General features: G+C 44.5%; 1 protein-coding gene across 2 annotated transcripts in view; it reads right to left on the bottom strand.

Moving 5' to 3' along the window:
* Positions 1-21,744, bottom strand: part of glg1a (golgi glycoprotein 1a) — a 105,070-nt gene that overhangs the window by 10,410 nt on the left and 72,916 nt on the right. For both annotated transcript variants that reach the window (XM_079501711.1, XM_079501712.1), the window contains 7 exons: positions 15,384-15,470; positions 13,621-13,683; positions 12,938-13,051; positions 7,632-7,720; positions 2,291-2,408; positions 1,703-1,795; positions 1,048-1,185 (listed from right to left, as the gene is read on the bottom strand). In XM_079501711.1, the coding sequence (XP_079357837.1) occupies positions 1,048-1,185; positions 1,703-1,795; positions 2,291-2,408; positions 7,632-7,720; positions 12,938-13,051; positions 13,621-13,683; positions 15,384-15,470 (702 nt within the window). The remainder of the gene's footprint in view (positions 1-1,047; positions 1,186-1,702; positions 1,796-2,290; positions 2,409-7,631; positions 7,721-12,937; positions 13,052-13,620; positions 13,684-15,383; positions 15,471-21,744) is intronic.

Here is a 21,744-nt window from a genome sequence, read left to right on the forward strand (position 1 = left end):
ATAGCTAAAGCATAACATACACCAAAATGGGTTCCCGCCCAGAATGGGTTAAGCATCGCCAACAACTAAATGCAGTCTGTGTGGTTGTGGTGTGCAGGGTTCGTACTGTCCCTCGTGTGCAGAATGCCAACTGCTACGCTTCCTTGTTTCAAGGATTTAACAGCACAGGAATGTAGAAACAATAATATTGTTCATATATAAATCTGAGAGAGACAATGGCTGCCAAGTTGTCACAACAGGAGCTTATACGTCCAAGTAGGTGTAGATCGGCTATTTTCGGTGAAGAGATACGAGAGGGAATAAATGAGGAGCCCTTATAACTGAGCCCTGGGGGACACACCGGTCAACCCGGGGGTTTAGGTATGTGGTTAAATAATGTGTGAATGAGAGGGGTGGCTCGACCACTTTTAGACAGTGGAATTGTGATGATTGCAACGAATCCTAGATCAACATGTTTTGTTGTTGCGTCTTGTGTGCGTTAAAGGTCCACTTCACCACTTTTCAACATCTCTTCATATAATTGGTCCTCACTAATGTTCATGATAAAACACCACCATTTTTTCCTACTCAGTCTGTGTCTCATAGGAGGGCTTTGGGCAGTTCGGACACCCGTCCACCAGTGACATCATCATTAGGCAGATTTTTTTTTTTTTAAACAAGATTTGTTTTAAAATATATTTAGATTTTTATTAACGTGAGAACGATGGCTTCAACTTTTGCATTGCAACTTTTCAGGAAAAGAAAGCCTGCCGTTTCTATTAGCTTGGATTCACCATCGATGATGTCACTGGTGGACGGGTTTCTGAACTGCCCACAGCCTTCCTATGAGACACAGACTGAGTAGGAAAAAATGGTGGTGTTTTATCATGAACATTAGTTAGGACCAATTATAGGAAGAGAAGTTGAAAAGTGGTCCTTTAAGTCTTTCTCCTGCCAACGGCGGGGCCAGGGACGTCTTCCGACATCCTTTAAAACACCAACAGGGTGTCCCTGAATGGGGTTGACATTACTTAGTGCTTCCAGAAGGTTGTATAAGTGCAGGCGTACCCTGATCATCTGCTTGCAGACCCTCATGAGCTGATAGTCCAGCTCCGGGTCCATCATCTCCGTCTCCTGGAGCTTGAAGACACGGTGGTGACAGCGCTGCGAGAGGTGGCGCTTGTTCTCCTTCAGACACTCGATCACCTACACAGCATGAGCGCGCGCACACACACACACACACACACACACACACACACACACACACACACACACACACACACACACACACACATCCAGATCATTCAGGGCGTGCAAATATAATTTTTGAGTGGTGCAACCACTCCAAGGAACAGCAATGTCTGTGTTAACCTAGGTATGTGACTATGTATGTGACTATGAGTACCAGTAGGGGCAAAAGTGGCGCTGTTGTGCCAGAAACAGAGAGAGAGAGATAGTGCTGCACTGTTGCCTGCTAATGAGAGAGAGAGAGAGAGAGAGAGAGAGAGAGAGAGAGAGAGAGAGAGGAGAGGGGGGGGGGGGGGTGGGGGCAGGGAGAGAGGGGAGTTGCACCACTCAGTTCACACGGGTGTGATTTCTTTCTATTTAATCTTGAATCATATCCGTAGTTCAAAAAACGTACATGGAGGGTATTTTAAGTTTGAAATAATGTAACAACACTGCCCCCCTGTGGCGGTGCAGTGCCAGTGCCAGGCAGGCTGACCTGTGCGTTTCCAAAGGCCACGTTCTGACACAGTCTGTTGATGTCCTGTTTGCATGAGTCGTACAGCTCCGGCTCCAGGCGGATGTCCTCCGACTGGCCGGGGGGGAAATAACAGTTATTACAACACATTCATTCATTTGATATGAATGTGAATAGAGGTTCAACATATTTAACCCATTTTGACCTGAGATCAGATTCTAAAAATGTCTTCTACATCCTGACAGTTTTCTGAAAAAAAGCTATGTTTCTATGTCAGTGGTTCTTCGATTTTTCAAAAATAGCAGACCTACAAGCTCGTAGCGCGCCACTCGGTGGCGCGCTATGAGCTTGTAGGTCTGCTATTTTTCAATAGCTAAAGCATGACATGATGCTAACACCAAAAGGGGTTCCCGCCCAAAATGGGTTAAAGTGATTAGGGATGCTCCGATCAGGTTTTTTTGGGGCCGATACCGATTGTTTTTCTCATGATCGGCCGATACCGATATGTCCGATACCATCAAAGTATTCTGAGGCGCCCACTGGACTTGTATCACAAAATAGCTGATCTACAAGCCCACAGACAGACAAGACGCGTGACAACGTACGCACCATCTCCAGCTCCTCCACCCGCAGCTGCTTGCGACACTTGACGGAGACGCGCTGCTCCTTGGCGTCCTGCAGGGTGTCGTTCCTCACCGTGGTGCTCAGACAGATGACCACGTCCACCCTGACACCACCCAGACACACAATGACAAGTCAGTTAGCCACGTCCACCCTGACACCACCCAGACCCACAATGACAAGTCAGTTAGCCACTTAGAGACCACGTCCACCCTGACACCACCCAGACACACAATGACAAGTCAGTTAGCCACTTAGAGACCACGTCCACCCTGACACCACCCAGACACACAATGACAAGTCAGTTAGCCACGTCCACCCTGACACCACCCAGACACACAATGACAAGTCAGTTAGCCACGTCCACCCTGACACCACCCAGACACACAATGACAAGTCAGTTAGCCACGTCCACCCAGACACACAATGACAAGTCAGTTAGCCACGTCCACCCAGACACACAATGACAAGTCAGTTAGCCACACGTCCACCCTGACACCACCCAGACCCACAATGACACGTCAGTTAGCCACTTAGAGACCACGTCCACCCTGACACCACCCAGACACACAATGACAAGTCAGTTAGCCACGTCCACCCTGACTAGGGCTGGGGCGGTATGGGATTTTTATTACCGCGGTTATTGTCGGCCCCCATACCGCCGGTATGGCGATAATTACCGCACCCCCCCCCCCCCCCCCCCCCCCCCCCCCCCCCCCGCGCGGGAAAAAAAATCCTCCGGTTTTATAGTGTTATTTAGTCCGGTGGAACACCGTGTATGGAGATGTTAGAGCAGGTCTGCAAAATCCGGTAAAACACCGTATACGGAGATGTATAGAGCAGCTGTGTGTCTTTAGTGCAGTTCCAGTGTCATTCCTCCGATCCATGCGCGGCCTCCCCTCACAGCTCACACACACACACACACACACACACACAGTGGCACCGTTACAGAGACAACAGACAAGACGACTCATATAGCTTTTCCACGTGTTTCTGTTGTTATCCAGTTTACCAAAATTAAATCCACAACAGCGCTATTTATTGTGAAGACCCTTGCGCAGCGCGAGGTAATTAACCCCAGCTGCAAACGATCCGGACTTTGATTGTGTGATTATAATATATATAAATCCTTTAACGGATATTATGGACTACAGTTTTATTAAGGAAAGATTGGCATGTCAATGCCGCAACACGTGTTCGGGTGTCAATCAAATCAACTGCGTCAGACATCTCCCGCAGCCCGCTGTTAAAAAAAAGAAATAAAAAAGCGAACGGATTTCACATCATTTCAGATCAAGACAAGTTGTGTTGAGCGTCTTTTTCCTGCGATCCCATTGATGTCACAACAGACAACATTTATAGGTGGGTCTGGTTTGGAGTAGCCTAATTTAAAACATTGTCAGACTTTGTTTTGAGAGAATATTAATACCTCGCGCTATTGTAACAGCCAGGTGCATCGTGCATTGCTCAGACCGTCAGAGAGAGAGAGAAAGATTAGGCTAAACGTGTAGCCTATGGATAAGGGTGCATCGTAGGTAACAGGTTTCAACTTTGTATTGATGTCTGTCAGCGAGAGACGAGAAGAGAAAGGGAGAGAGAGAGAGAGAGAGAGAGAGAGAGAGAGAGAGAGAGAGAGAGAGAGAGAGAGAGAGAGAGAGAGACATTAGGCTGTAGCCTATGGATAAGGGCGCATCGTAACGGTTTCAACTTTGTATTGATGTCTGTCAGCGAGAGAAGAGAAAGGGGGAGAGGGAGGGAGAGAGAGAGAGAGAGCTGTACAGACAGGACGGACAGAACTGTTTTTATCTTTTGACTGACTATAAGAAAAAGTCCTTCTGCACACCTACAATGGACAGGTGCGTCGGATAACTGGAACTGAGAAGTAGAGAAAAAAAGAATCCCGCACACTGTCTCACTTGGAATCGCAATGGCAACCATTCTCACTCCAATGAAATGCCCGCTCAGCAGCGCATCGCATGAAACAAACACCACCATTCAAAAACGTCCCCTCATCATGGAACCTAAAATCTTAAACATATTAAACAAATTCCAAGTTAACTGATAGATTTAATATATGATGAATTGAAAGGTTCAACTTCCAGCCGCTCCACACCACGCAGCAACTGCGCGCCTCCCCAGTCCCCAAGCCATGAGTTAACATTATTGCTTGATTGATTGATTTAAGTTTGTATTAACAGTTTACAGTACATTTGCACAACTCAATACAAAAACTGTTAACTGTTACTCTGTGAGTGGACGACACCATAAAGCATTACACTTGTTTACAAGAGGGTCCACCTTGTTCAATTCATCATAACATTTTGTACACTATACACTTCTATAAAGCCAAAAACAGGAAATCATCATAAAGGAGGTAAAAAGGGGGAAAAACATATACAGTGAGGGGGAAAAGGGGTGGGTGGAGTCAAGGGATTTACATGTCTTAATGACAGTTGGTAGGGCGTTCCACATTTTTGTGGCATAGGAGTGTGAAATTAATTTAGGTGGACCCTCTTGTAAACAAGTGTAATGCTTTATTGGGTCGTCCACTCGCAGTTAACAGTCTTTGTATTGAGTTGTGCTTGAAATGTAGGCTACTGTAATTCTGCAAACTGTTAATAAATAGTTCAATCAATCAATCAATCAATACTTGTTTGTGCCGAATCTGGGTTGCACATGGTTTGTTGAACTCCCTCTGGTGTTGCTGGCATATGATTAGACTGACTGAGCCTCACTGTTTATTATGATACACTTTATTTCATATCAACCATATGCACTTAGGCCTAGAACCCAGGGTTAGGGTTAGAACTAGGGTTAGGGTTAGAACCTAGGGCGCCAGAACAGCACGGACAAAAAAAACTTAAAAAAAAAAAAAAAAAAAAAAAAACGGTTATTGCACCCAGCCCTAACCCTGACACACAATGGCAAGTCAGTTAGCCACGTCCACCCTGACACACAATGGCAAGTCAGTTAGCCACGTCCACCCTGACACCACCCAGACACACAATGACAAGTCAGTTAGCCACACGTCCACCCTGACACCACCCAGACCCACAATGACACATCAGTTAGCCACTTAGAGACCACGTCCACCCCGACACCACCCAGACACACAATGACAAGTCAGTTAGCCACGTCCACCCTGACACCACCCAGACACACAATGGCAAGTCAGTTAGCCACATCCACCCTGACACACAATGGCAAGTCAGTTAGCCACGTCCACCCTGACACCACCCAGACACACAATGACAAGTCAGTTAGCCACACGTCCACCCTGACACCACCCAGACACACAATGACACGTCAGTTAGCCACATCCACCCTGACACACAATGGCAAGTCAGTTAGCCACATCCACCCTGACACACAATGGCAAGTCAGTTAGCCACGTCCACCCTGACACCACCCAGACACACAATGACAAGTCAGTTAGCCACACGTCCACCCTGACACCACCCAGACCCACAATGACACGTCAGTTAGCCACATCCACCCTGACACACAATGACACGTCACACGTCAGTTAGCCACATCCACCCTGACACACAATGGCAAGTCAGTTAGCCACATCCACCCTGACACACAATGGCAAGTCAGTTAGCCACGTCCACCCTGACACCACCCAGACACACAATGACAAGTCAGTTAGCCACGTCCACCCAGACACACAATGACAAGTCAGTTAGCCACGTCCACCCAGACACACAATGACAAGTCAGTTAGCCACGTCCACCCAGACACACAATGACAAGTCAGTTAGCCACGTCCACCCAGACACACAATGACAAGTCAGTTAGCCACTTAGAGACCACGTCCACCCCGACACCACCCAGACACACAATGACAAGTCAGTTAGCCACGTCCACCCTGACACACAATGGCAAGTCAGTTAGCCACGTCCACCCTGACACACAATGGCAAGTCAGTTAGCCACGTCCACCCTGACACCACCCAGACACACAATGACAAGTCAGTTAGCCACGTCCACCCTGACACACAATGACAAGTCAGTTAGCCACGTCCACCCGGACAACACCCAGACACACAATGGCAAGTCAGTTAGCCACGTCCACCCTGACACACAATGGCAAGTCAGTTAGCCACGTCCACCCTGACACACAATGCCAAGTCAGTTAGCCACGTCCACCCTGACACACAATGACAAGTCAGTTAGCCACGTCCACCCTGACACACAATGGCAAGTCAGTTAGCCACGTCCACCCTGACACACAATGGCAAGTCAGTTAGCCACGTCCACCCTGACACCACCCAGACACACAATGGCAAGTCAGTTAGCCACGTCCACCCTGACACACAATGGCAAGTCAGTTAGCCACGTCCACCCTGACACCACCCAGACACACAATGGCAAGTCAGTTAGCCACGTCCACCCTGACACCACCCAGACACACAATGACAAGGGGCGACTGTGGCTCAAGAGGTAGAGCAGGTCGTCCAATGATCCATGGGTCGGCGGTTCGAATCCCGGCTCCTCCTGTCTACATGTCGAAATGTCCTTGGGCAAGACACTGAACCCCAAATTGCTCCCGATGTGCTGGTTGGTACCTTGCATGGCTTCCGCCGCAATTTGACCCGACGTCGAAATTTAAAAGATTTCTGTTAAATCCTGACGGTTTTCTGATAAACCTCATGTTTCTATGTGAAAATATGTTGCTCCAGGGACCCTCCCAGTAGCAAAGATTTGAGATAAAAGCTCGCTCTGAAAGAATATATATATATTCAATGATTTCAGATATATTCAATGATTTCAGGCACAATTTCACGATTTTTCAAAAATAGCAGACCTACAAGTTCATAGCGCGGAACTTGTAGATCTGCTATTTTTCAATAGCTAAAGTATAACATAATGCTTTAAAACACCAAAAGGGGTTCCCGCCCAGAATGGGTTAAAGACTACATCCACCAAGACACCACCCAAACACACAATGACAAGTCAGTTAGCCACTTGACCCATTTAGGGCCAGATTCTACAAAATGTCTTGTAAATCCTGACCAGTTTTCTGAAAAACCCATGTTTCTGCGTCAGTGGTTCTCAAACTGTTTCATGTCAAGGAGCCACAGAATTATATGCATTTGGCCGCTGACCCCCCCATCTGAAAATATGTTGTTCCAAGGACCTCCCAGAAGCAAAGATTTGAGTTAAAAACGTTTACTGTGAAAGAATATATTCAAAGATCTGTGCCACATTTTCACGATTTTTCAAAAATAGCAGATCGACAAGCTCATATAGCTTGACAACCATGAAATACCCTACATTTTAATCAAACTAATCAATTATTGAAAATATAAATGTCAGGTGACTTACTTCTTCTTAATGCTGGGACACAGCTTGAGTACATCCTCTTTACAGGCCATCTTGAACTTGTAGGAGAAGCGGAAGTCTTTGATTTGGATCTGTAGTCACGAAAGAAAAAAAAAGAAGAAAAAAAACACATTTTACTGTCATTTACTTTTACAGAAATGCAGTTGTTGCCCCCAAAATATGCAAAAAATTAATCCAATCCTTTTGGAATATTGCTGTATATTTGGACTTCAGTGGTTAACACTTTCAGCGCCTCCTGCTGGCCATTTGAAATGACCGCAGGGAGCCAGCTATAAACCCTAGTACAGGGGTCCCCAATAAGCCTATCTCACAGAATTTCCCCGCCCCCCTTAATACGCCCCCTTTCGGGGTTAGTGGTGATAGCGTGACGTCACTCCATAGACGCTTCATGTTAACAGAGGTAATTTAAGAAGTCTACAACTTTTGTTTTCTCAAGGTAAGGTTTGTTCTATCTGTTCGAGCCGATTTACCATATTGTTTGCTTCATAATAATATTGGTCTGTCACATTTTTACATTAGAAAATGTACTTAGATTCTCCAGAGAAAAAAAACGTGTAAATGCTAATGTTAAATGACACCACTATCTACCGGAAGTGGGCGTGAAAAACGGGCTGTGAGATAGGCCTATAGGCGGCCCGCGGGCCGCAAGTGCCCCCTTGTGGCCCCTGGAAGAATATATATATATATATATATATATTTTTTTTTTGAGGGGGTCCCAGATATAAATTGCATTAAATGGGGGTCAGTAGCCTATGCATGTCAAACTGGGCATCCTTTTCAAATGGGGTCTTGCCCTGAAAATGAATTTTCAGGGCAAGACCTCGACCTTGTGCGTGCGGACTCGGCCCCCAGCCTGGTACCCTAGTCAAAAAATGGCCCTTGAGGAAAATTAATTGGGGAACCCTGCCCTAGTATATATAGTGCCATTCTATTACCGTCAAAACAGCCCAATACAACAAGTAGAGGCGCAAAAACTTTTTCGAGCAGTAACCTACATGTCTCAGGTTTCACCACAAGCAGTAACATGGCTGGCGCGATGCGATCAGAAATCACTGTTTACATCTGAACACCGGGCGGTTTGGACTGACTGACGGATGAATGAATTAACGTGCACTCCTCGTCAATATAGTGGCACGTAATTATATTAGCAAAAAATATATATAAAAAAATAGCAAAATATAATTAAGGATTTCAATTAGAGTAGCAAAAATAGCCTGCGACGCGTTTTGAGCTTGTAGATCGGCTATATTTTTGCTATGACCGTAGCAATGTGGCCCTTTGGAGCGAGTGTGGAAATATAGTGTCCCTCTCTCCATCGTCAAAGTTGCCCGCCCCTGAAGTAGGATAACCTCGCCTCACCTGTTCCAAAAGTGCCGTGTGAACCGGTATGGAGCGGATGATATCGCTACGTCATGTTGTAGTATTGTTTTGTAGTCATCAGGATGATATCGCTACGTCATGTTGTAGTATTGTTTTGTAGTCATCAGGATGATATCGTTACGTCATGTTGTAGTCATTGTTTTGTATTCATCAGGATGATATCGTTACGTCATGTTGTAGTATTGTTTTGTAGTCATCAGGATGATATCGCTACGTCATGTTGTAGTATTGTTTTGTAGTCATCAGGATGATATCGTTACGTCATGTTGTATTGTTTTGTAGTCATCAGGATGATATCGCTACGTCATGTTGTAGTATTGTTTTGTAGTCATCAGGATGATATCGCTACGTCATGTTGTAGTATTGTTTTGTAGTCATCAGGATGATATCGTTACGTCATGTTGTAGTATTGTTTTGTAGTCATCAGGATGATATCGTTACGTCATGTTGTAGTATTGTTTTGTAGTCATCAGGATGATATAGTTACGTCATGTTGTAGTATTGTTTTGTAGTCGTCAGGATGATATCGTTACGTCATGTTGTAGTATTGTTTTGTAGTCGTCAGGATGATATCGCTACGTCATGTTGTAGTATTGTTTTGTAGTCATCAGGATGATATCGTTACGTCATGTTGTAGTATTGTTTTGTAGTCATCAGGATGACATCGTTACGTCATGTTGTAGTATTGTTTTGTAGTCATCAGGATGATATCGCTACGTCATGTTGTAGTATTGTTTTGTAGTAGTCAGGATGATATCGTTACATCATGTTGTAGTATTGTTTTGTAGTCATCAGGATGATATCGTTACGTCATGTTGTAGTATTGTTTTGTAGTCATCAGGATGATATCGCTACGTCATGTTGTAGTATTGTTTTGTAGTCATCAGGATGATATCGTTACGTCATGTTGTAGTATTGTTTTGTAGTCATCAGGATGATATCATACGTCATGTTGTAGTATTGTTTTGTAGTCAACAGGATGATATCGTTACGTCATGTTGTAGTATTGTTTTGTAGTCATCAGGATGATATCGTTACGTCATGTTGTAGTATTGTTTTGTAGTCATCAGGATGATATCGTTACGTCATGTTGTAGTATTGTTTTGTAGTCATCAGGATGATATCATACGTCATGTTGTAGTATTGTTTTGTAGTCATCAGGATGATATCATTACGTCATGTTGTAGTATTGTTTTGTAGTCATCAGGATGATATCGTTACGTCATGTTGTAGTATTGTTTTGTAGTCATCAGGATGATATCGTTACGTCATGTTGTAGTATTGTTTTGTAGTCATCAGGATGATATCGTTACGTCATGTTGTAGTATTGTTTTGTAGTCATCAGGATGATATCGTTACGTCATGTTGTAGTATTGTTTTGTAGTCATCAGGATGATATCGTTACGTCATGTTGTAGTATTGTTTTGTAGTCATCAGGATGATATCGCTACGTCATGTTGTAGTGTTGTTTTGTAGTCATCAGGATGATATCGTTACGTCATGTTGTAGTATTGTTTTGTAGTCATCAGGATGATATCGTTACGTCATGTTGTAGTATTGTTTTGTAGTCATCAGGATGATATCACTACGTCATGTTGTAGTATTGTTTTGTAGTCAACAGGATGATATCGTTACGTCATGTTGTAGTATTGTTTTGTAGTCATCAGGATGATATCGTTACGTCATGTTGTAGTATTGTTTTGTAGTCATCAGGATGATATCGTTACGTCATGTTGTAGTATTGTTTTGTAGTCATCAGGATGATATCGTTACGTCATGTTGTAGTATTGTTTTGTAGTCATCAGGATGATATCGTTACGTCATGTTGTAGTATTGTTTTGTAGTCATCAGGATGATATCGCTATGTCATGTTGTAGTATTGTTTTGTAGTCATCAGGATGATATCGTTACGTCATGTTGTAGTATTGTTTTGTAGTCATCCGGATGATATCGTTACGTCATGTTGTAGTATTGTTTTGTAGTCGTCAGGATGATATCGTTACGTCATGTTGTAGTATTGTTTTGTAGTCGTCAGGATGATATCGTTACGTCATGTTGTAGTATTGTTTTGTAGTCATCCGGATGATATCGTTACGTCATGTTGTAGTATTGTTTTGTAGTCATCCGGATGATATCGTTACGTCATGTTGTAGTATTGTTTTGTAGTCATCCGGATGATATCGTTACGTCATGTTGTAGTATTGTTTTGTAGTCATCAGGATGATATCGCTACGTCATGCTGTAGTATTGTTTTGTAGTCATCAGGATGATATCGTTACGTCATGTTGTAGTATTGTTTTGTAGTCATCAGGATGATATCGTTACGTCATGTTGTAGTATTGTTTTGTAGTCATCAGGATGATATCGTTACGTCATGTTGTAGTATTGTTTTGTAGTCATCAGGATGATATCGCTACGTCATGTTGTAGTATTGTTTTGTAGTCATCAGGATGATATCGCTACGTCATGTTGTAGTATTGTTTTGTAGTCATCAGGATGATATCGTTACGTCATGTTGTAGTATTGTTTTGTAGTCGTCAGGATGATATCGTTACGTCATGTTGTAGTATTGTTTTGTAGTCATCAGGATGATATCGTTACGTCATGTTGTAGTATTGTTTTTTAGTCATCAGGATATCGCTACGTCATGTTGTAGTATTGTTTTGTAGTCATCAGGATGATATTGTTACGTCATGTTGTAGTGTTGTTTTGTAGTCATCAGGATGATATCGCTACGTCATGTTGTAGTATTGTTTTGTAGTCATCAGGATGATATCGTTACGTCATGTTGTAGTATTGTTTTGTAGTCATCAGGATGATATCGTTACGTCATGTTGTAGTATTGTTTTGTAGTCATCAGGATGATATCGCTATGTCATGTTGTAGTATTGTTTTGTAGTCATCAGGATGATATCGTTACGTCATGTTGTAGTATTGTTTTGTAGTCATCAGGATGATATCGTTACGTCATGTTGTAGTATTGTTTTGTAGTCATCAGGATGATATCGTTACGTCATGTTGTAGTATTGTTTTGTAGTCATCAGGATGATATCGTTACGTCATGTTGTAGTATTGTTTTGTAGTCATCAGGATATCGTTACGTCATGTTGTAGTATTGTTTTGTAGTCATCAGGATGATATCGTTACGTCATGTTGTAGTATTGTTTTGTAGTCATCAGGATGATATCGTTACGTCATGTTGTAGTATTGTTTTGTAGTCATCAGGATGATATCGTTACGTCATGTTGTAGTATTGTTTTGTAGTCATCAGGATGATATCGTTACGTCATGTTGTAGTATTGTTTTGTAGTCATCAGGATGATATCGTTACGTCATGTTGTAGTATTGTTTTGTAGTCATCAGGATGATATAGTTACGTCATGTTGTAGTATTGTTTTGTAGTCATCAGGATGATATCGTTACGTCATGTTGTAGTATTGTTTTGTAGTCATCAGGCAGGAACAATACTACAAAACAATACTACAACATGACGTAGCGATATCATCCGCTCCCGACCGGTTCATGAACCCATGACATGGTACGGTACAGTTGGAGGCCATCGATATTGTCCTTTTCTTTTTGCTGAGGTTTGCGTGATCTGCGCAAAAGGACAGTTAACCCATTTTTGGGCGGGAACCCCTTTTGGTGTTTTAAACATTATGTTATAATTTAGCTATTGAAAAATAGCAGATCTACAAGCTCATAGCGCGCCACTCGGTGGCGCGCTACGAGCTTGTAGGTCTGCTATTTTTGAAAAATCGTGAAAATATTTATTTCAGAAAACTGGAGGATTTAGTTTTTGAGGTCAGGCCTAAATGGGTCAAATGATAAGGGACAATATCGGTGGCACCCAACTGTATGCCTGGCAGGCTCCTGCAGTGATAGAGGAGCCCTTCCCGCTGGCTCACCAGTTGGAAGTGGGTGACGCCCACGGAGCACTTGTCGTTCATCTCCTTCTGGTGTTTGTTCTGCACCAGGCACTCCATCAGGTCCCCCGTGTCGATCTGGTTGTCTGCTACCTCCTGTGGACGTGTGAGTGTGAGTGTGTGCGTGTGCGTGTGTGTGTGAGTGAGAGAGAGAGAGATAAACAGAGACAGAGAGAGAGACTGTCAGTAGTGGACTAGTGGTAAGGTTCAGAAATATGGTGTGTACTGGTGTGGTAAATTAACAAGGCCTGCTGGTTGGGGGAAACGTTTGACATTTTACCAAAATCCCCTGGTGTTGTTGGAAGAATGGACAAAAAAAAACATTCCATTGTTTAAAAGAAAGGAAAACCATTTCTACACAGCCGAGCATAACGATAGATATGTTTTTTTAACCCATTTTGGACTGAGGTCGATAAAAAAAGGCTTCTAAATCTTAACATTTTTCTGAAAAACCCATGTTTCTATGTCAGTGTTCGCTCTGAAATATATATTCAAAGATTTGCGCCACATTTTCACGACTTACAAGCTCTACAAGCTCGTAGCTACTATGAGCTTGTAGATCTGCTATTTTTCAATAGCTAAAGTAGAACAGAATGCTATAAACACCAAAAGGGGTTCCCGCCCCAAAATGGGTTAAAAGCAGGTTTGGTTATTGTGTGACTTACGTGACAGTGTGTCTGGATGACTGGCTCACAGGCACGGATCAGCAGAGTCTCGATCTGAATGTCCTGCCGGGACAGACAAGAACATGTACTTAAGTAAGGAACTATGGATAGACCCATATGGGTTTTCCATCCATGGCCGATACCGATTAGTGGTGATCAAAGAGACCGAATGGATGGAATGTCCCAACAGGTCAGCTCCATATATGGAAGATCTAGGTGATGATCCAGTCTTCTCCATGTATGGTTATCCAGGGTTAGATTAGGTCAGTGTCGTGTTCTGGAGATGGCCATATATATACGGTGGCGTGACGTGTCACGAGGCGTGGCCATATATGGATGCGTGATGTCACGAGGCGTGGCCATATATGGAGGGCGTGATGTCACGAGGCGTGATGTCACGAGGTGTGGCCATATATGGAGGCGTGATGTCACGAGGCGTGATGTCACGAGGGACCCCCCCATAAGAGAAGATCTTTACGGCTCTAGCAGTGACTCTCAACCCGTTTAATTTCAAGTCATGTATTAGTCTACGGACCCCCATTTAATGGCATTTCTAAAATCAATGTTATTTTAACTCTGAGAGTGTACAAATGCTAGAGTTCTCAACAGGCCCGGACCTACCGGGGCCCTAATCAAACCCTGTACACTCAAGACCACTACGCCCGCTGCCACCCTGAGGTCTCCATATATGGAGCTGACCCGTTCTGACATTCCATATGTTGATCTGACCTCATCAAACCCTGTACACGCAAGACACGCTCCATATATGGCCAGAACAGAAGTCATTCCATATGTTGATCTGAATGCCAAGCGCCAGCGCTCGCCCAGCAGTCTGCCGTCACCCAGGCGGATCGCTTCTGGTCTTCAGGCGTCTTACTGGTATATATATATATGTGTGTGTGTGTGTGTGTGTGTGTGTGTGTGTGTGTGTGTGTGTGTGTTTTTGTCGACGAGCGAATCCCAGCCATGCTGACATACAGCATAACAGCACTCGCTCTGGTGTGATAATAACACTAACTACTAAACAGTTACCTCAGACTCCAGCTCCGTCAGGCTGCCCACCACCACGTCTTACCTCAGACTCCAGCTCCGTCAGGCTGCCCACCACCACGTCTTACCTCAGACTCCAGCTCCGTCAGGCTGCCCACCACCACGTCTTACCTCAGACTCCAGCTCCGTCAGGCTGCCCACCACCACGTCTTACCTCAGACTCCAGCTCCGTCAGGCTGCCCACCACCACGTCTTACCTCAGACTCCAGCTCCGTCAGGCTGCCCACCACCACGTCTTACCTCAGACTCCAGCTCCGTCAGGCTGCCCACCACCACGTCTTACCTCAGACTCCAGCTCCGTCAGGCTGCCCACCACCACGTCTTACCTCAGACTCCAGCTCCGTCAGGCTGCCCACCACCACGTCTTACCTCAGACTCCAGCTCCGTCAGGCTGCCCACCACCACGTCTTACCTCAGACTCCAGCTCCGTCAGGCTGCCCACCACCACGTCTTACCTCAGACTCCAGCTCCGTCAGGCTGCCCACCACCACGTCTTACCTCAGACTCCAGCTCCGTCAGGCTGCCCACCACCACGTCTTACCTCAGACTCCAGCTCCGTCAGGCTGCCCACCACCACGTCTTACCTCAGACTCCAGCTCCGTCAGGCTGCCCACCACCACGTCTTACCTCAGACTCCAGCTCCGTCAGGCTGCCCACCACCACGTCTTACCTCAGACTCCAGCTCCGTCAGGCTGCCCACCACCACGTCTTACCTCAGACTCCAGCTCCGTCAGGTTGCCCACCACGTCCCTGCAGTCCGCCACCAGGTCTTCCAGGTGGTCCTGTAGACACTCCAGCTCCTGCACAACAAACACAACTGTCAGCAAACCTTACAGCCGATTCCGTGCCGCCACCAGGTGGCTCCACTCAGGAGCTAGTGCCACCATAATGAGAGTCTTTAGAGAGCCGTGGACTCGCTCGGTGTTCGGGAAGTGATAAACTTCCGTTTCATAGCGTCACTCCGGGCCGTCATCTGCCCATGTAAACATTACCGTAGTTTATTAATCGCGAGGTCAGATTAAATGTTAATGTTGATTAAACATTGTACGAGATATCTCGAGGTTGGCACAGATTGGGTTAACCCACACCCAACACAACTGTCAACAAAGTGAACAAGCCCGACTGTCAACAAACCTCAGAAACAACACAACTGTCAACAAACCCCACACAACTGTCAACAAACCCCACACAACTGTCAACAAACCCCACACAACTGTCAACAAACCCCACACCCAACACAACTGTCAACAAAGTGAACAAGCCCAACTGTCAACAAACCTCAGAAACAACACAACTGTCAACAAACCCCACACAACTGTCAACAAACCAACAACTCCAGTAAACAAACCCCAAAGCTAAAATGTCATTTCTCCCGTGAGCATACAGGCTGAGACAAGCTCACAGCGCTTCTTTGGGAGGTTTTTGAACATTTTGTTTAAAGCAGCCAACGCCACTATTACAATAACAAGCAAGAACTACAGCGCCTACATGGACAGCATTACATGCATAAACAACTGCGGATATTATTAAAAAAAATAATTGCAAAACCATCCTCTTTCCATTTCTCTTGAAGTGCTCTAGAACAGGGGTTCTCAACGTTTTTGGCCGGGGACCCCCGGAAATGCTTTGGCAATGTCTCGGGACCCCCGTCCCGCCCCCTCCCGCCCCCCAATATAAATTGACTGCTACAATAACCTTAACCCATTTTGGGCGGGAACCCCTTTTGGTGTTTTAAGCATTATGTTATAATTTAGCTATTGAAAAATAGCAGATCTACAAGCTGGTAGCTCGCCACCGAGTGGCGCGCTACGAGCTTGTAGATCTGCTATTTTAGAAAAATCGTGAAAATAAAATTAAAAACAAAAAATCATTTTTTTTTAAAAAATAATTTGGGGACCCCCTAAAATAATTTGGCGACCCCCCGAGGGGTCGCGACCCACGGGTTGAGAACCCCTGCTCTATAAGAGAAAGAACTATATCATCTGTCGAGGGGAAACCTCATATGTCCAAAACTGTTACTTATACAATACACTAGTAACAGATCCACAATCTGCTACTAGTTTGCGTAACGCTGCATAGTATCATCAAATAGAGCGTTAACCCATTTAGACCCGAGGACAATTCTACAAAAGTCTTCTAAAAATCAGTTTTTCTGAAAAACTCTATGTTTCTATGTCAGTGGTTCTCAAACATTTTCATGTCAAAAACCCCTAGAATTAGATGCATTTGGCCGCTGACCCCCATCTGAAAATATGTTGTTCCAGGGACCTCCCAGAAGGAAATATTTGAGTTAGAATATATAAAAGAATATATAGTCAAAAATAGCAGATCTACAAGCTCGTAACGCGGCACTCTGTGCCACGCTACAAGCTTGTAGATCTGCTATTTTTCAACATAATGCTTGAAACACCAAAAGGGGTTCCCGCCCAGAATGGTTTAAGTTACGAAAAAAACCCAACACAAAGTTTCAATATGGAGATAAGGTTTCTGCCCGACAACAATGCAATGTAGAAACAAGCCATTAGCTGTAAATGGGAAAAGCTCACAGTAAGGGAACGGCTCATTACAGAGCCACTGCAAACTAAACCAACCCACTGCACTCCTGTATAACGGATGCAATTACAAGTCTTTGTCCGCTCCGTCTTCAAAGTTAATAGTTGTAGCAACTTGCTTATCTTTTAATATAATCGCGGCCGTCGAGTGTGTATGTCCAAAAGTGTTACTTTTCAGGGAAATTAAAATAAATAAATAACCTGTTCCAATGTAGTTATTTAGTGACAATATCCTGCTAATGCTTTTCATTCATTAAATCACTTTCAGGCTGGGATATAGAGCTACGGAATCGTCATTTAGGAGGATTTACGTTCGGACACTGACGTTATGTGATGTCTATTGTCGACTCTACACGATTGTCACATATTTCAGCAGGTCACCAATTTCACCGTAACACAGCCACGCTGGAGTGAGTGAGTGAGTGAGCGAGTGGCCGAGATCTTACACCTTCTGGTGACCTCCCTCAAAGTAACCACCAAGTCTTACACCTTCTGGTCACCTCCCCCAAAGTAACCACCAAGTCTTACACCTTCTGGTGACCTCCCTCAAAGTAACCACCAAGTCTTACAAACCTTCTGGTGACCTCCCTCAAAGTAACCACCAAGTCTTACACCTTCTGGTGACCTCCCCCAAAGTAACCACCAAGTCTTACACCTTCTGGTGACCTCCCCCAAAGTAACCACCAAGTCTTACACCTTCTGGTGACCTCCCCCAAAGTAACCACCAAGTCTTACACCTTCTGGTGACCTCCCCCAAAGTAACCACCAAGTCTTACACCTTCTGGTGACCTCCCCCAAAGTAACCACCAAGTCTTACACCTTCTGGTGACCTCCCCCAAAGTAACCACCAAGTCTTACACCTTCTGGTGACCTCCCCCAAAGTAACCACCAAGTCTTACACCTTCTGGTGACCTCCCCCAAAGTAACCACCAAGTCTTACAAACCTTCTGGTGACCTCCCCCAAAGTAACCACCAAGTCTTACACCTTCTGGTGACCTCCCCCAAAGTAACCACCAAGTCTTACACCTTCTGGTGACCTCCCCCAAAGTAACCACCAAGTCTTACACCTTCTGGTGACCTCCCCCAAAGTAACCACCAAGTCTTACACCTTCTGGTGACCTCCCCGAAAGTAACCACCAAGTCTTACACCTTCTGGTGACCTCCCTTAAAGTAACCACCAAGTCTTACACCTTCTGGTGACCTCCCCCAAAGTAACCACCAAGTCTTACACCTTCTGGTGACCTCCCCCAAAGTAACCACCAAGTCTTACACCTTCTGGTGACCTCCCCCAAAGTAACCACCAAGTCTTACACCTTCTGGTGACCTCCCCCAAAGTAACCACCAAGTCTTACACCTTCTGGTGACCTCCCCCAAAGTAACCACCAAGTCTTACACCTTCTGGTGACCTCCCCCAAAGTAACCACCAAGTCTTACACCTTCTGGTGACCTCCCCCAAAGTAACCACCGAGTCTTACACCTTCTGGTGACCTCCCCCAAAGTAACCACCAAGTCTTACACCTTCTGGTGACCTCCCCCAAAGTAACCACCGAGTCTTACACCTTCTGGTGACCTCCCCCAAAGTAACCACCAAGTCTTACACCTTCTGGTGACCTCCCCCAAAGTAACCACCAAGTCTTACACCTTCTGGTGACCTCCCTTAAAGTAACCACCAAGTCTTACACCTTCTGGTGACCTCCCCCAAAGTAACCACCAAGTCTTACACCTTCTGGTGACCTCCCCCAAAGTAACCACCGAGTCTTACACCTTCTGGTGACCTCCCCCAAAGTAACCACCAAGTCTTACAAACCTTCTGGTGACCTCCCCCAAAGTAACCACCAAGTCTTACAAACCTTCTGGTGACCTCCCCGAAAGTAACCACCAAGTCTTACACCTTCTGGTGACCTCCCCCAAAGTAACCACCAAGTCTTACACCTTCTGGTGACCTCCCCCAAAGTAACCACCAAGTCTTACACCTTCTGGTGACCTCCACCAAAGTAACCACCAAGTCTTACACCTTCTGGTGACCTCCCCCAAAGTAACCACCAAGTCTTACACCTTCTGGTGACCTCCCCCAAAGTAACCACCAAGTCTTACACCTTCTGGTGACCTCCCCCAAAGTAACCACCAAGTCTTACACCTTCAAAACAGTTGCAGAAATAGAGCACCGAAGTCTGACGTCACTTTCAGTAGAGGGCACCAACACACAGGTTCATGTATTTTTTTATTTGCATTGAAATCTCCATAGGACGATTTTAGGTCGCTTCATATAAGAACTGTGTTTGAAAAATAAACCGACCACCCCGGCCTTTCTGTCAGGGGAGTGGCTGTGCGTCGTTAATGATGTCCATTCATATTTGATACAGCCAGTTTCTGGAGAAAATGGAATTAACGCAAAAGCCTTGAAATTACATATGAAGGCAATGTCGCTGCTAATATACGTCACGCCCAGCTGTCAACACATTGCGTTCCTGAGATTCCTCGTTGACGTAAGCTCAACTGGTGGTGACTCGACTCGTACTAACCACAAAACATTAAATATCAATAAAATAAAAATAAACGTAATTGACATTCAGTTTCTGTTGTGCGACGGGCAGATGTAGCCACCCGCCTACCCGGAAATGTAGTCTCTGGGTTGTTTGACTCGTTTCTAACGCTTATTTTGTTACACTTTGGGTATATTTGTACATTTCCACCTTCAGTCGATGCTTCATATCCATATGAGTGAAAAGGCCGGGGTGATCGGTTTATTTTTCAAACACAGTTCTTATATGAGGCGATCTAAAATACCCCTATGGAGATTACAATGCGAATACAAAGTACATGAACCTGTGGACTGACGCCCTCTACTGACAGTAGAGGGCAGTGACGTCAGGACTTCGGTGCTCTATAGAAAGACATTTTCTAGACCTAGGAAAGTTACATAGTTCTTTTAATAAAAGAACACTTCTTCAAACTTTCAAGTTGCATAATATTGCATCATGTTATCAACGCAGCATAAGGCCAGGCAGTGATCACATCGAGTGTGAGAATAGAAGCCTGCTAACCCCTGCAGACGTGTGCGTGGATTAAAGCCAAGTAAAATCTCACGGTTGAAAAAAAACGAAACGTGTCCTAATGTGCGATTTGTGAACCGGCGTGAGAGGAGCCTCCCTACACTATAGCGCCGTTTTCCTACACAATCAACACGCACACGCCAGTGTTGTTTTCGTCGACTAAAACTAAGACGAAAAATGTTCGTCGACTACCTTTTTTTCACTGATGAAAACTACATGGAAACTGAATAAAAACTAATCTATGATGACTAAAACTAAGAGTAAATATACTGACAATTCCGTCAACAAATAAAAAATGGACTAAAATGTTAGGAAGGGACTAGTGGACAAGAGATCCAGTACAAGTAATTTTACAATTGGTTGCATGCTGAAAATAGCAGATCTACAAGCTCACAACTGTAGATTTAGTCGACTAAAATCTTGATATTTAGTCGACTAAAACTAGACTAACACTAAAACATTCCGGGTGACTAAAACTAAATGGAAGCTATTCAAGAGACTATGACTAAAACTAAAATAGAAATTTCAGATCTACAAGCTCATACGAGCTTGTTGTAGGTCTATTATCTTTGAAAAATCGTGAAAATGTGGCGCAAATCTTTGAATATATATTATTTTAGAGCGAGCGTTTTTAAGTCAAATATTTGCTTCTGGGAGGGGGTCCCTGGGACAACATATTTTCAGATGGGGGTCGGCGGCCAAATACATATATTTATGGGGGTCCTTGACATGAAAATGTTTGAGAACCACTGACATAGAAACATAGGGTTTTTCAGAAAACTGTCAGGATTCAGAAGACATTTAGTAGAATCGTCCTCGGGTCTAAATGGGTTAATAGATGTTTTAGTAATAATGGTTCCTGGTGTTCTACACCAGTGGTTCTCAACCCGTGGGTCGCGACCCCTCGGGGGGGTCGCCAAATTATTTTAGGGGGTCCCCAAATTATTTTCAAAAAAATAATAAAGATATTTTCACGATTTTTCAAAAATAGCAGACCTACAAGCTCATAGCGCGCCACTCGGTGGCGCGCTATGAGCTTGTAGATCTGCTATTTTTCAATAGCTAAATTATAACATAATGCTTAAAACACCAAAAGGGGTTCCCGCCCAAAATGGGTTAAGGTTATTGTAGCAGTCAATTTATATTGGGGGTCGGGAGGGGGTGGGGCGGGGGTCCCGAGACATTGCCAAAGCATTTCCGGGGGTCCCCGGCCAAAAACGTTGAGAACCCCTGTTCTACACACTGCCAACCAGGTGAAAGAAATCACACTTTCAACCTTAGTTTTTTTATATGAAATATCCCAGACCATTATGGTTTTTATAGAAGATGCTTCTGAATATATTGCTGGGTTGACCACTTTAACTCGTCTCATTCTGGGCGGGAACCCCTTTTGGTGTTTTAACTAAGCATTATGTTATACTTTAGCTATTGAAAAATAGCAGATCTACAAGCTCATAGCGCGCCACCGT

The sequence above is a fragment of the Electrona antarctica genome, assembly GCF_951216825.1.
Source record: "Electrona antarctica genome assembly, chromosome: 5".
NCBI lineage: Eukaryota > Metazoa > Chordata > Actinopteri > Myctophiformes > Myctophidae > Electrona > Electrona antarctica.